The 15,213-nt window shown below is 57.9% G+C and overlaps 1 protein-coding gene across 1 annotated transcript in view; it reads left to right on the top strand.

Moving 5' to 3' along the window:
- LOC142290084 (uncharacterized) overlaps window positions 1-15,213 on the top strand; it is a 161,465-nt gene that overhangs the window by 81,807 nt on the left and 64,445 nt on the right. The window contains exons 2-5 of the mRNA XM_075334019.1: window positions 11,790-11,936; window positions 12,044-12,211; window positions 12,295-12,418; window positions 12,536-12,633. Of these exons, the coding sequence (XP_075190134.1) occupies window positions 11,829-11,936; window positions 12,044-12,211; window positions 12,295-12,418; window positions 12,536-12,633 (498 nt within the window). The 5' untranslated portion in view covers window positions 11,790-11,828. The remainder of the gene's footprint in view (window positions 1-11,789; window positions 11,937-12,043; window positions 12,212-12,294; window positions 12,419-12,535; window positions 12,634-15,213) is intronic.

The following is a 15,213-nucleotide window of genomic DNA, read 5'->3' as shown; positions in this document are numbered from 1 at the left end:
GCGCGCGCAGCTTCAGGTGTAGCCGAGCCGGGCGCGAAGCTTCAGGTGTAGACGGGCGCGCGCGAAGCTTCAGGTGTAGCCGGGGCGCGCGCGAAGCTTCAGGTGTAGGCCGCGCGCGCGAAGCTTCAGGTGTAGCCGCGCGCGCGAAGCTTCAGGTGTAGCCGCGCGCGCGAAGCTTCAGGTGTAGCCGCGCGCGCGAAGCTTCAGGTGTAGCCGCGCGCGCGAAGCTTCAGGTGTAGCCGAGCCGGGCGCGCGCACGAAGCTTCAGGTGTAGCCGAGCTGGGCGCACGCGAAGCTTCAGGTGTAGCCGGGCGCGCGCGAAGCTTCAGGTGTAGGCGAGCGCGAAGCTTCAGGTGTAGGCGAGCCGGGCGCGCGCTAAGCTTCAGGTGTAGGCGAGCCGGGCGCGCGCTAAGCTTCAGGTGTGGGCGAGCCGGGCTCGCGCTAAGCTTCAGGTTGTGGGCGAGCCGGGCTCGCGCTAAGCTTCAGGTGTGGGCGAGCCGGGCCGCGCGCGAATCTTCAGGTGTAGGCGAGCGCGAAGCTTCAGGTGTAGGCGAGCCGGGGCGCATGCGAAGCTTCAGGTGTGGGCGAGCCGGGTGCGCGCGCGAAGCTTCAGGTGTGGGCGAGCCGGGCGCGCTGCGCCGCGAATTTTCAGGTGTAGCCGAGCCGCGCGCGCAGCTTCAGGTGTGGGCGAGCCGGGCCGCGCGCGCGAAGCTTCAGGTGTAGCCGGGCGCGCGCGAAGCTTCAGGTGTAGCCGAGCGCGCGCGAAGCTTCAGGTGTAGCCGAGCCGGGCGCGTGCGAAGTTTCAGGTGTAGCCGAGCCGGGCGCGCGCGAAGCTTCAGGTGTAGCCGAGCCGGGCGCGCGAAGCTTCAGGTGTAGCCGAGCCGGGCGCGCGCGAAGCTTCAGGTGTAGCCGAGCCGGGCGCGCGCGAAGCTTCAGGTGTAGGCGAGCCGGGCGCTGCGTGCGAAGCTTCAGGTGTAGCCGAGCCGAGCGCGCGCGAAGCTTCAGGTGTAGCCGAGCGCGCGTGCGAAGCTTCAGGTGTAGCCGAGGCGGGCGCGCACGAAGCTTCAGGTGTAGCCGAGCTGGGCGCACGCGAAGCTTCAGGTGTAGCCGGGCGCGCGCGAAGCTTCAGGTGTAGGCGAGCGCGAAGCTTCAGGTGTAGGCGAGCCGGGCGCGCGCTAAGCTTCAGGTGTGGGCGAGCCGGGCGCGCGCTAAGCTTCAGGTGTGGGCGAGCCGGGCTCGCGCTAAGCTTCAGGTGTGGGCGAGCCGGGCTCGCGCTAAGCTTCAGGTGTGGGCGAGCCGGGCGCGCGCGAATCTTCAGGTGTAGGCGAGCGCGAAGCTTCAGGTGTAGGCGAGCCGGGCGCATGCGAAGCTTCAGGTGTGGGCGAGCCGGGTGCGCGCGCAAAGCTTCAGGTGTGGGCGAGCCGGGCGCGCGCGCGCGAATTTTCAGGTGTAGCCGAGCCGCGCGCGCAGCTTCAGGTGTGGGCGAGCCGGGCGCGCGCGCGCGAAGCTTCAGGTGTAGCCGAGCCGGGCGCGTGCGAAGCTTCAGGTGTAGCCGAGCGCGCGCGAAGCTTCAGGTGTAGCCGAGCCGGGGCGCGCGCGAAGCTTCAGGTGTAGCCGAGCCGGGCGCGCGCGAAGCTTCAGGTGTAGCCGAGCCGGGCGCGCGCGCGCGAAGCTTCAGGTGTAGCCGAGCGCGCGTGCGAAGCTTCAGGTGTAGCCGGGCGCGCGTGCGAAGCTTCAGGTGTAGCCGAGCCGGGCGCGCGTGCGAAGCTTCAGGTGTAGCCGAGCCGGGCGCGCGTGCGAAGCTTCAGGTGTAGCCGAGCCGGGCGCGCGTGCGAAGCTTCAGGTGTAGCCGAGCCGGGCGCGCGTGCGAAGCTTCAGGTGTAGCCGAGCCGGGCGCGCGTGCGAAGCTTCAGGTGTAGCCGAGCCGGGCGCGCGTGCGAAGCTTCAGGTGTAGCCGAGTCGGGCGCGCGTGCGAAGCTTCAGGTGTAGCCGAGCCGGGAGCGCGTGCGAAGCTTCAGGTGTAGCCGAGCCGGGCGCGCGTGCGAAGCTTCAGGTGTAGCCGAGCCGGGCGCGCGTGCGAAGCTTCAGGTGTAGCCGAGCCGGGCGCGCGTGCGAAGCTTCAGGTGTAGCCGAGCCGGGCGCGCGTGCGAAGCTTCAGGTGTAGCCGAGCCGGGCGCGCGTGCGAAGCTTCAGGTGTAGCCGAGCCGGGCGCGCGTGCGAAGCTTCAGGTGTAGCCGAGCCGGGCGCGCGTGCGAAGCTTCAGGTGTAGCCGAGCCGGGCGCGCGTGCGAAGCTTCAGGTGTAGCCGAGCCGGGCACGAAGCTTCAGGTGTAGCCGAGCCGGGCGTGCGCGACGCTTCAGGTGTAGCCGGGCGCGCGCAGCTTCAGGTGTAGCCGAGCCGGGCGCGAAGCTTCAGGTGTAGCCGGGCGCGCGCGAAGCTTCAGGTGTAGCCGAGCCAGGCGCGCGAAGCTTCAGGTGTAGCCGAGCCAGGCGCGCGAAGCTTCAGGTGTAGCCGAGCCAGGCGCGCGAAGCTTCAGGTGTAGCCGCCCGCGCGCGAAGCTTCAGGTGTAGCCGCGCGCGCGAAGCTTCAGGTGTAGCCGCGCGCGCGAAGCTTCAGGTGTAGCCGCGCGCGCGAAGCTTCAGTGTAGCCGCGCGCGCGAAGCTTCAGGTGTAGCCGAGCTGGGCGCGCGCGAGAAGCTTCAGGTGTAGCCGAGCCGGGCGCGCGCACGAAGCTTCAGGTGTAGCCGAGCTGGGCGCACGCGAAGCTTCAGGTGTAGCCGGGCGCGCGCGAAGCTTCAGGTGTAGGCGAGCGCGAGACTGCTGAGACCCACCAACCTGTTCCCCCTCCCCACTGCGCAATGAAGGAGACCACACATGGAATATCTTTCTTTTGTTCTTTATTGAAGGTATCCACGTAACACCATTCAATTTTGATATAAAAAGGGGGTTGCTTGATATTTTGGCCACAGCTTTAACCACAGGCACAAATCCGCCTTAAACCTGAGGGAGGAGGCCCGATGCCTACGGCCGTCCGTGGCAGGTTGGCTCTCACCAAATCCCTCTTCCACCGGCTGTGACTTTGAAATTGAACCATAACCTTTTTCCGTAGGCACAAAACCGCCTTAAACCTGAGGGAGGAGGCCGATGCCTACGGCCGTCCGTGGCAGGTAGGTTCTCCAAATCCCTCTTCCACCAGCTTTGGACTTCCGAACTTGTAACAGAACCTTCTTAAGGGAGGGAGGGCGGGCGATGCTCACCCTGAGGGCAGATGTGGTAAGAGAAAGGAGGGACTCCGGCAGCAGTTTATATGCCCTGTAGGAGGTCCCAGCAGGGAAGGGGGGCAGCGGGGGGCATTGCACAGTGGGGAGGAGGGAGAAGTGGCCATGGGGGGGACGTAGTGAGGGGCTCAGCAGTCAGGGGCAGCGGCAGCGGCCGCAGTGCCCTCCAGACTGCTGAGACCCACCAACCTGTTCCCCCTCCCCACTGCGCAATGAAGGAGACCACACATGGAATATCTTTCTTTTGTTCTTTATTGAAGGTATCCACGTAACACCATTCAATTTTGATATAAAAAGGGGGTTGCTTGATATTTTGGCCACAGCTTTAACCACAGGCACAAATCCGCCTTAAACCTGAGGGAGGAGGCCCGATGCCTACGGCCGTCCGTGGCAGGTTGGCTCTCACCAAATCCCTCTTCCACCGGCCACGGAGTGGCGAAGGCCCACGCCTGAGCTGCGACCCCCACACAGGGCCCTCATGGCCTGCTCAACCCCGTCCTGAATGTCTGACAGGAAAATATCCAGACCTATGTCATTGAGGCTAAAACCATCCTCTAGCACCAATCTGCTGATCTCTGATTCCAGCAACTCATGTCCCAGCACTATCCCTCTTCCTGACGCTATAAATTTGGCGATCCGCATATTGACATGCCGCCTTGACCTCTCCACAGCTGCTATGTTCCTTGCCCCTATCCAGCTTAATCTTGGTAATATACTGGACCATACCACCACTACGTTGCTAAAGAAGCCGCTAATCCTATCCAGGTCTGCTTGCATGACCGCTAGCAGTTCCTGGATCCTCACATTCACCAGGTCGTTCCCACCCGCGTGGATGACTAACACTACTGGGCCCCTGGCTATCCTTGCTATGTTCACTACCTCGGGCAGGACCTGTGTCCAGGTCATGCCCCGATCTCCTCTCCAATGGAACTTGAGGTGACGAAATCCCAGCTCGCTTCCACCTGGTCTCGACTCAGCCCGCCGTGCTGCCCAGAATATGTGTGAGTGACCTAGGATCCAAATGATAGGTCTCGCCGGATCTAGGAAGAAAAGCTGTTAGCAACTGTACTCAGCATATTTATCATAGTGTCAGCGTCCATCATTGTATTAGTGTTGTCATAGCTTTTGGTGGCGGAACTACGGGACTGAACGGTTAGCAATGATTAGTTATCTGAGGGATGTGGAAAGGTGTAGTGACTGCCGAGGCTGGTTCGAGGTTAAGACTTGTGGTAAAATTTGGTGGTTGGCAGGGATCGGGGGGTTAAATTAGATCTGGCCTAATATAGCGGAAGAAACAGTCTGATTTCCAACGCCCTATCCGCTGTATCTCCTCGTTCGAGAAGCCGGCCCTTGCTGCCTCGGTTGCTGCGCCTATGCGGAAGGAGTGTGTGCTGTAATCCCCTGGCTGTAAGCCCAGGTTGGAAAGTGACGTTTTTAGCAAGGCTGAAAACTGCGTTGCCGTGAGCGGGGATCCATCCGCGTGCTCTAAAAAGAATTTATTGGGAACCCGAGACTCTAAGTAACACTGCAAGATAAGGATGGGACAGAGGGGGCCGGGAAACGGGAAAATGGGGAACCAAACTCCTCTACCGAGCTGATCTGTTTTAGAGCGCCTTATGCGAACCCGTACTCCACCATTGCAAATTATAACGTCATCGCGTAGCAGACCCCCGGGACGAGCTGATGATCTGCTGACTAATTCACTGACTCGCAAAGCCCCAAAGAATGCAAGCGAGAAGGCAGCCGAGAACAAGCGGACCTCGCTGTCATTGGCACATACGTCGCCTAGCTGGTTTATTATGCCTGAGAGGATGGCAAATGAAATGGGCCTTCTGCTTTCAGTGCACTGCCGCTTCCGCTTCCAGCCTTTAACGGCCTGCGTAAACAGGAAGGACTTGGTGACATCAGGCCATCCACGAACCCTGAAGTGAAAGGCTATGCCTGCGAGCCGCTGCTGCGCTACTATACCCGACACGCCATTACTATGCAAATGCGCTATATACCGAGCAACGGAGTTGCTGAGAAAATAAGCAGACACCTGGCTAGGCAGCGGTTGTGCTATATTTAACCATTCGCTCCAAGCCTTACCGTACGAACGCCACGTAGATGGAGCTAGAGATGCCTGGACCAAAGGCATGAGCTGTCCTCGGGGACCGTCCAAAGGAACTCTGGACAGTTCTGGCCAATGCTGTCCGCTTCCGGATGTAATACACGAAACTTCTGAAATTCAAAACGTGATAAGGCATCAGCAATAGTGTTATCGATCCCTGGCACGTGACGGGCCCTGAACCAGATGTTATGCTTGAGGCACTTGAGGACTAAATAGCGCAGTAAGCTGATCACTGGCGGGGAAGAAGATGCCAGGTGGTTAATGGCGTGGACGACACTTATGTTGTCGGTCCAGAAGCAGATTCGTTTATTCGCCAGCTGATCTGCCCAAAGATCCGTAGCTACAATTATAGGGAACAGCTCAAGTAAAGTGAGGTTTTTTGTCCAACCTGACAAGTGCCATTTTTGGGGCCAGCGACTAGCGCACCACTTGGGACCAAGGAAAACTCCGAATCCGGTGGACCCGGCAGCATCCGAAAATAGAGATATGTCAGAGCTGGAAACCTCCTGTTCCTGGAAACACGTGCGTCCATTGTAAGTAGCTAGAAAAGACCTCCATACACGTAGGTCCTCCCGTAGGGCGCTGGTGATGCGAATCCTGTGGTGGGGGGCAGCTATGCCCCTAGTGGCCAGGCAAAGTCTCCGGGAAAAGATCCTTCCCATAGGCATGACTCTACAGGCGAAGGCGAGCAAGCCTAATAAAGATTGCATTTGCGCCAGGGTTACCTTACGAACCGCACAGAACCCGTCGATGAGCGATGTTGTTTTTTGGACCTTTTCCAGTGGTAACCGAAACATCATGGTAATTGAGTCTATTTCAATTCCCAAAAAGGAAAGGCATGTCACAGGGCCAACTGTTTTTTCGTTTGACAGCGGAACCCCGAATTTGTCCGCTAGTGCCTGGAATGAATTTAACGCAATAGCGCATGTTTCCGAGTTGGCGGGGCCAACGAACAGGAAATCATCTAGATAATGGGTGACTGATTTGATCTTTACCACGTCCTTAACCACCCATTCTAGGAAGGTGCTGAAGAGCTCGAAGTGAGAGCAGGATATGGAGCAACCCATGGGAAGACACATGTCATAGAAGAAATTTTTGTTGAAATAGCACCCTAGCAGGTGGTGACAATCAGGGTGCACTGGTAGCAGGCGAAAGGCGGACGCTATGTCCGATTTAGCCATTAATGCTCCTTGCCCTGCTTTGCGTACCAGTCCGACTGCTTTGTCAAAAGACGCGTAGGACACTGCTGAGTCCTCTGTGGGGATGCCGTCATTTACTGACCTCCCGGCCGGAAAGGATAAGTGGTGTATGAGGCGAAATTCACCCTTTTCTTTTTTAGGCACAACCCCTAGGGGTGAAACGCGAAGGTTTGGGAATGGTAATTTAGTGAATGGGCCTGCTACGCGGCCTAGTGCCACTTCCTTGAGTAATTTGTTTTCTAGGACCTGTGGGAGGTCCCGGGCAGATTTTAGGTTGGGGGCAAAGGTTGGTTCTGAGGAGAAATTAAAGGGGATAAAGAAACCGTGGGTGAAACCGTCTCTGATGGTGTCAGCCGCCGCCTTATTGGGGTAACGTTCGAGCCATGGCTCCATCTCGTGCACGATCACTGGGGTCCTTGGGACCTGGTGGTGCATTTTTTGCATGGTGCCTTGCTGTTTGCTTATCGCATTTGGTGGAGGTGTGATTTCCCCCGCAGGATGAACACTCATGCTTGTATTTGCAGAGACCTTGATACCTGCAATGGCCTTCGTTGAAGAGCCAGCAGCAACCTGGTCTGCGAACATTTGCGGCTCCCTGTGTGCCGTGGTTTGGGGAAAATTGGCCTGGAAAGGACTGAAAGGACTTTTGCGCCATCATGAGTCTGAGCCACGAATCGGTTGCCTTTACACCCCAACCCAATTGTGGTTGGAGTGCCAGGCGTCTCCTAAATTCTTCATCATACTTCCACCACGCTGATCCCCCATGGGTTTTATAGGAGTTGTAAATGGTGTCGCAGTAAGTGAAGAGTTCTGAGCATCGTTCGGGGTGCTTCTGACCCATCACGCACCCCATAACGCAGAAAGCCTGTAACCAATTATTTATGGTCTTGGCTACGGTGGATTTTTTAGCGAATTGGCGGTCGTTGCCTCGTCTTTCCTTGTCGACGGTGTTTTGATCCGCAGATATTAGGGACCAGATATCCACATAATCATTAGCCCAAATTTTTTGGACTGTTTCCGGGGTTAGGTGGGTTCCAAGCGGTGAAACACCACAATAGAACATGTCCCTGTGTAGGTCAGGGCGCTGATGCGCTATGTCTTGGCGTTTTACGAACGCGGGGCTAACTAGAACTAGTCCCGAAGGTGAACGAACCGCTTCCCTCATTACTCCTGGATGGGTCCCCCCTGCCCAAGCGCTGGTAAAGCTGTACTCACCGGCCGATGTGGTAGGTTGGTCCTCTGGCGCCGCCATCTGAGGTAGTTCTTCGGGTAGTGGTTCACTGCCGTGGTGGTGATTAGCAAACCTTTCGCCTGGAGGGCCGCTTAGTGAGCGGCTGCGGCGAGAGTCGGATGACGCAGTGCTGGATGGCGTGTGGTGTCTCCTGCGGGATGATCTCTTGCTGCGGTTGGATGAACGGAAATGGTGATTGTGCCGTGAGCGCCGGGAGTGACGCCCGTGGCTATCCCGGCTCCTGCTGCGGGAAGTGGACGGTGATCTTCTGTGGTTATGACCCCTAGGGGGTCTACGATGGAGAGCTGATGATCCTGGCTCGGCTGACCCCACGCGTGATGAGTGCCTTGCTTCTATCTGCGGTTGGCTTACTGGCAGGATGGGCGATGGATGGATTGCAGGGGTTGGCAGGGGGTGCAGGGGGGGTAAATCTAATGGAGGAGTACCTTGGATTTCCTGCGGTTGTAGCTGTAGGTTGGAGCTTGGCGGTGTCAGGGGTAAAGATGGATCCTCTTCACCATGGAACTCATTGTTCTTGCTGGGGTCAGATTGGGAAAGGTGCCCATGATGGTCCCTGTATTCCTGGTGCGAGTCAGAGTGTGCTGATCCCTCGGCTGAAGAGCTTCTGCTTTCTGATGCTCCCATAATGTGGCCTGGATGCTGATGTGTGATTAGAGGGCAGTGGAGATCGCTGGCTGGAGGGTGGGTGCTTGACTGCTGCAGACCACCACGTTCGCTTTGTAAAGAATGCGAACGCTGGGCAGGAAATGCAGTTATAAAGCATGTTTGTTTATGACTGCATTTCCCTTTAAATTTGCCGCTTTTACTTTTAATGACATCACTTCCGGTCCGGGGACCGAAAACCGGAAGTACAGTATAGTCACATGGTTGCCGAGTCACAGGAAGTGACTCGGCTGCCATGGATACCGGATGTGACGCAGCCTCAGCATGGAGCGGTAAGCAACATGAGGGGCGCGTCATGCTGGGCGGTGCAGAGTGCCTGGGGGGAGGCGCTCTGCATTGTGGTGGCGAACGTGATGCCAGGGTGGGGGCAGCATTCCTGAGGGGAGGGGGAGCATCGCTGCGTGGCGTGGACGAACGCGATGCCTGGTGGGGGGCAGCATGCCTGGGTGACGGGGGTGCAGCGCTGCGCGATATATGTGAACGCGATGCCCGGTGGGGCAGGGGATAGGTGGCCGGGGGTGAGAGCGGACCGGACCTTCTGGACCGGGCCGCCCTGCGCCTGGGGTCTGTTGTGGGGCTTAGACGCTGCGGTGGACGGGAGGGTCTGGAAGACCTGCGCCCACCGCTGCTGGGAACCGGCAGGAGGGAGCTGGTGCCCACAAGGGAGGCAAGCCATTCGGCTCCCTCCCGTCCGATCCTTTCTCTTACCGCTGCTTCCAGGGAGTCCATCGGCGATGCTCACCCTGAGGGCAGATGTGGTAAGAGAAAGGAGGGACTCCGGCAGCAGTTTATATGCCCTGTAGGAGGTCCCAGCAGGGAAGGGGGGCAGCGGGGGGCATTGCACAGTGGGGAGGAGGGAGAAGTGGCCATGGGGGGGGACGTAGTGAGGGGCTCAGCAGTCAGGGGCAGCGGCAGCGGCCGCAGTGCCCTCCAAGCTTCAGGTGTAGGCGAGCCGGGCGCGCGCTAAGCTTCAGGTGTGGGCGAGCCGGGCGCGCGCTAAGCTTCAGGTGTGGGCGAGCCGGGCTCGCGCTAAGCTTCAGGTGTGGGCGAGCCGGGCTCGCGCTAAGCTTCAGGTGTGGGCGAGCCGGGGCGCGCGCGAATCTTCAGGTGTAGGCGAGCGCGAAGCTTCAGGTGTGGGCGAGCCGGGCGCATGCGAAACTTCAGGTGTGGGCGAGCCGGGTGCGCGCGCGAAGCTTCAGGTGTGGGCGAGCCGGGCGCGCGCGCGCGCGAATTTTCAGGTGTAGCCGAGCCGCGCGCGCAGCTTCAGGTGTGGGCGAGCCGGGCGCGCGCGCGAAGCTTCAGGTGTAGCCGAGCCTGGCGCGTGCGAAGCTTCAGGTGTAGCCGAGCGCGCGCGAAGCTTCAGGTGTAGCCGAGCCGGGCGCGCGCGAAGTTTCAGGTGTAGCCGAGCCGGGCGCGCGCGAAGCTTCAGGTGTAGCCGAGCCGGGCGCGCGCGAAGCTTCAGGTGTAGCCGAGCCGGGCGCGCGCGAAGCTTCAGGTGTAGCCGAGCCGGGCGCGCGCGAAGCTTCAGGTGTAGGCGAGCCGGGCGCGCGTGCGAAGCTTCAGGTGTAGCCGGGCGCGCGTGCGAAGCTTCAGGTGTAGCCGAGCCGAGCGCGCGTGCGAAGCTTCAGGTGTAGCCGAGTCGGGCGCGCGTGCGAAGCTTCAGGTGTAGCCGAGGCGGGCGCGCACGAAGCTTCAGGTGTAGCCGAGCCGGGCGCGCGCGAAGCTTCAGGTGTAGCCAAGCCGGGTGCGCGCGCAAAGCTTCAGGTGTAGCCGAGCTGGGCGCACGCGAAGCTTCAGGTGTAGCCGGGCGCGCGCGAAGCTTCAGGTGTAGGCGAGCGCGAAGCTTCAGGTGTGGGCGAGCCGGGCGCACGCTAAGCTTCAGGTGTGGGCGAGCCGGGTGCGCGCTAAGCTTCGGGTGTGGGCGAGCCGGGCGCACGCTAAGCTTCAGGTGTGGGCGAGCCGGGCACGCGCTAAGCTTCAGGTGTGGGCGAGCCGGGCGCGCGCTAAGCTTCAGGTGTAGGCGAGCCGGGCGCATGCGAAGCTTCAGGTGTAGGCGAGCCGGGCGCGCGCTAAGCTTCAGGTGTAGGCGAGCTGGGCGCGCGCTAAGCTTCAGGTGTGGGCGAGCCGGGCGCGCGCGAATCTTCAGGTGTAGGCCAGCTGAGCCGGGTGTGCGCGAAGCTCAAGGTGCAGCCGAGCCGGACGCGCAGGAAGCTCCAGATGTAGCCGAACCTGACACGCAGGAATCTCCAGATGTAGCCGAACCTGACACGCAGGAAGCTCCAGATGTAGCAGAGGCGGACGCGCAGGAAGCTCCAGATGTAGCAGAGGCGGACGCGCAGGAAGCTCCAGATGTAGCAGAGGCGGACGCGCAGAAAGCTCCAGACGTAGCTTGGCAGGACATAGCTCCAGATGTAGCGGAGCCTCGTGTAGACTGTACTAGAACAGCAGAATAGAAGTTGCAATGGCACCAGGAGAGCAGAGATGAATTCACGGGAGATAGCAGAGATGAGAGCATAAGACCAGCAGGACTGTGATTAGTAATAGCTGGTTGCAGGATAACAGTCTGGAGCAGCAGAACCAATAACCGGGCACCTGGCTGGAGCGGAACATAACGGGAAGTGAGACCTAACTGCAGACAAACCCCTGGAAGCAGAGCGCTGTATTACCGGTATACTCGGGCAGCGCATGGCCGGCTATATAAGGGCGTGGATGATGACATCAGATATGATTGCTCAGTTACTATATTAATCCGGTGCCGCCATCTAGTAGAGAGGTATCTGGCATCAGAGAAAGGGGCAAAGCCCGGCACTGGAGCTTGGACAGAAACATCGTAGTGATGAGTGGATATGAAAATCAGAATTTGCCAAATTGCGCAGATTTTCTTGAGAAAGTCGTTTTGTAGAAAACGTATCCTCCACGAATCGATTGATGTTTAATATGGTCTGGGGTCTCCCCCGCCCCCCTGGTATAACAAACATAACATTAAAAACCAAACAAAAAAGGTTGCTCTCTTCATCCTCTGTTGTCCGCCATCTGGTCCTGAAAACTGCGACTCTCCCATCATGACCCGAGTCTGCCGGCTGGTTCACTCGTAGCCGTGATCAGGCCTCGGCGATCACTGATCGGCACACATTTGCTAAATGGGCATAAAGGGAATTTTCAAAAGTCCATATTCTCAACATGCTGACTTTATTTTTTATATTTGAGTAGCATTCATTCCCACTCGTCAATAAGCATTCGTCATGTTCTGTCATATCCAATCTTTTTGTTTTTTTTCCAATTCCTTAGGTTCACAACTTTCACAGCTCAAGTTTTCTTGAGAGGACGATGGTCCTTTCCATCAATGACCTCCCGAGGATGGAGCCGGACAGAGACCACATGGCTGCTCGGATATTAGACCTCACCCTGGAGATAATCTACTGGATCACTGGAGAGGTGAGAGCTTCACATCACTCTGATCTCTAGGAATAGAGCAGGGAAATGACGGGGAAGGTGAAGGATCTTCAGAATAGATGTAGTGATCGGCGTTTCCCCATACACAGGATCACACAGTAGTGAAGACGTCGTCTGGGGAGTGTGTGACCCCCTGTGTGTCAGGAGGACGGAGCAGGACCCCGAGTGCCATCACCGAGCCTCCACCTCATTCACTGATACATGAGCAGAAGATCCTGGAACTGACCCACAGGATCACTGAGCTGCTGAGCGGAGAGGTGAGCGCTGCCGGGAATGCTGGGACATTATATAATAACACCGGGGGAGGGGTCTGCTAATGGCGGCTCATTGTGTGTGTCAGGTTCCTATAAGGTGTCAGGACGTCACCGTCTATTTCTCCATGGAGGAGTGGGAGTATCTAGAAGGACACAAGGATCTGTACAAGGACGTCATGATGGAGAATCTCCAGCCCCTCACATCTCCGGGTAAGAGGAGACCGTCCTGATTATAGAGGAGAGGCCGGGTCTGAGGTCACCTGGACCCCCATCATCTGATCATCACATGTAGACGATGTATTCAGTCACTGTGTATATTTCCTATAGATGGGTCCAGTCCGAGAAATCCACCAGAGAGAAGTCCCAGTCCTCTATATTCCCAGGATCCTCCAGAGGAAAAGCCGAATGTCCCCCTGGACCATCAGGTAGATTAGATTTCTGGAAATCCTCTATAGACTGATGTAATGAAGCTTTCTAGTGATCGCCAGCAGCGGTGGAGTGTAGGTGCAGGGTTCGCTTGGGTCGGTAGCAGCTACAGATTGTGTTTGCTTTAATAGATTGATCAGTTTCCTCTGGTTTGGACGTTCATTTGACCATTAATATTCAGTGATGAGAAATGTTGCGTTCTGCCGTGTAGATGTAAATATCAGCACAATGTCAATCTGCTGCTTCTAAGGTGAAAAGAATAATGTCCTGTGTGATGAGAGCTCAGAGATAATCACTGTTCTCAGTAAGGCTACTTCCACACATCAGTTTTTTTACATCAGGCACAATCCGGCAAAAAACTGATCCGACGTCTGTTGCTGCCAGATGCGTTTTCTCCCCCATAGACTTCTATTAGCGCCGGATTGTGCCGCATAGCCTTGCGTTCCATCCGTCTTTCGCCGGATCCAGCAACATCTGCTTGTCTGGCGGCCGGATGGAACGTTGAAGGGAACATTTTTGTCTCTGGAGAAAAAAACGGATCGCGCCGTACGGCTTTTTTTTTATAATGTCTGTGGGCGCCGGATTCGTCGTCATCCGTGATATGCGGGAAACCGGCGCCGGTTTCCGTTTTTTGTTTCTGGGCATGCCCGGATGTGTAAATAGTCTCTCTCTGTTGATGTGTCGGTCGGTCCTTCGGTCTCTCTCTGTCGGTCAGTCTCTCCCTCCTTTATACTCACCGATCACAGGCGCGGCGCTGCACGGCTGTCACACTGCTCTGGCGCCTTCTGCTTTTGAAAATGCCGGCCGCTCATTATTCCATCTCATATTCCTTGCTTCCCCCGCCCACCGGCGCCTATGATTGGTTGCAGTCAGACACGCCTCCATGCTGAGTGACAGCTGTCTCACTGCAACCAATCACAGCCGCCGGTGGGCGGGTCTATATAGTGCAGTACAATAAATAAATAAATAATTTAAAAAAAAAAAAAAAACCTGCGGTCCCCCCCAATTTTGATATAGTCAAGGTAAAGCCACATGGCTGATAGCTGGTATTCTCAGGATGGGGAGCTCCACGTTATGGGGAGCCCCCCAGCCTAAAAGTATCAGCCAGCAGCCGCCTGGAATTGCCGCATCCAATAGATGCGACAGTCCCGGGACTCTACCTGGCTCATCCCGAATTGCCCTGGTGCGGTGGCAATCGAGGTAATAATGAGTTATTGGCAGCCCATAGCTGCCACTAAGTCCTAGGTTAATCATGGCAGGCATCTATGAGGCACCCCCTTACTTAATCTATAGTGAAAGTAAATAAACACAAACACCGAAAAACCCTTTATTTGAAATAAAAGACAAAAAACGCCCTCATTCACCACTTTATTAACCCCCAAATACCCCTCCAGGTCCGACGTAATCCACACAAGGTCCCGCAACGCTTTCAGCTCTGCTACATGAAGCTGACAGAAGCGACCATATAACACCGCCGCTTCTGTTAGTTCCATGGAGCAACTGAAGTGAGCCGCGCAGTCAGCGGTGACGTCACTCAGGTAATGCCGGTGTGTGTGCGGTGATGATGGGTGCGGTAGTGCCTGCGTGTGTGCGGTGATAGGGGCGGTAGTGCCTGGGTGTGTGCGGTGATGATGGGGGCGGTAGTGCCTGGGTGTGTGCGGTGATGATGGGGGCGGTAGTACCAGTGTGTGTGGTGATGATGGGGGCGGTAATGTCGGTGTGTGTGCGGTGATGATGGGGGCAGTAGTGACGGTGTGTGCGGTGATGATGGGGGTGGTAGTGTCGGTGTGTGTGGTGATGATGGGGGCGGTGGTGTCGGTGTGTGCGGTGATGATGGGGCCGATAGTGACGGTGTGTGCGGTGATGATGGGGCCGATAGTGACGGTGTGTGCGGTGATGATGGGGGGGGGGCGGTAGTGTCGGTGTGTGCGGTCATGATGGGGGCGGTAGTGTCGGTGTGTGCGGTGATGATGGGGGCGGTAGAGCCGGTGTGTGCGGTGATGATGGGGCGGTAGTGTCGGTGTGTGCGGTGATGATGGGGGCGGTGGTGTCGGTGTGTGCGGTGATGATGGGGCCGATAGTGACGGTGTGTGCGGTGATGATGGGGCCGATAGTGACGGTGTGTGTGGTGATGATGGGGGGGGGCGGTAGTGTCGGTGTGTGCGGTCATGATGGGGGCGGTAGTGTCGGTGTGTGCGGTGATGATGCGGGCGGTAGAGCCGGTGTGTGCGGTGATGATGGGGCGGTAGTGTCGGTGTGTGCGGTGATGATGGGGGCGGTAGTGACTGTGTGTGCGGTGATGATGGGGGTGGTAGTGTCGGTGTGTGCGGTGATGATGGGGGCGGTAGTGTCGGTGTGTGCGGTGATGATGGGGGCGGTAGTGACGGTGTGTGCGGTGATGATGGGGGTGGTAGTGTCGGTGTGTGCGGTGATGATGGGGGCGGTAGTGTCGGTGTGTGCGGTGATGATGGGGGCGGTAGTGACGGTGTGTGCGGTGATGATGGGGGTGGTAGTGTCGGTGTGTGTGGTGATGATGGGGGCGGTAGTGTCGGTGTGTGCGGTGATGATGGGGGCGGTAG

This window comes from Anomaloglossus baeobatrachus, chromosome 2 (assembly GCF_048569485.1).
Source record: "Anomaloglossus baeobatrachus isolate aAnoBae1 chromosome 2, aAnoBae1.hap1, whole genome shotgun sequence".
NCBI classification, from domain to species: domain Eukaryota; kingdom Metazoa; phylum Chordata; class Amphibia; order Anura; family Aromobatidae; genus Anomaloglossus; species Anomaloglossus baeobatrachus.
This window is presented reverse-complemented; position numbering and strand designations above follow the sequence as displayed.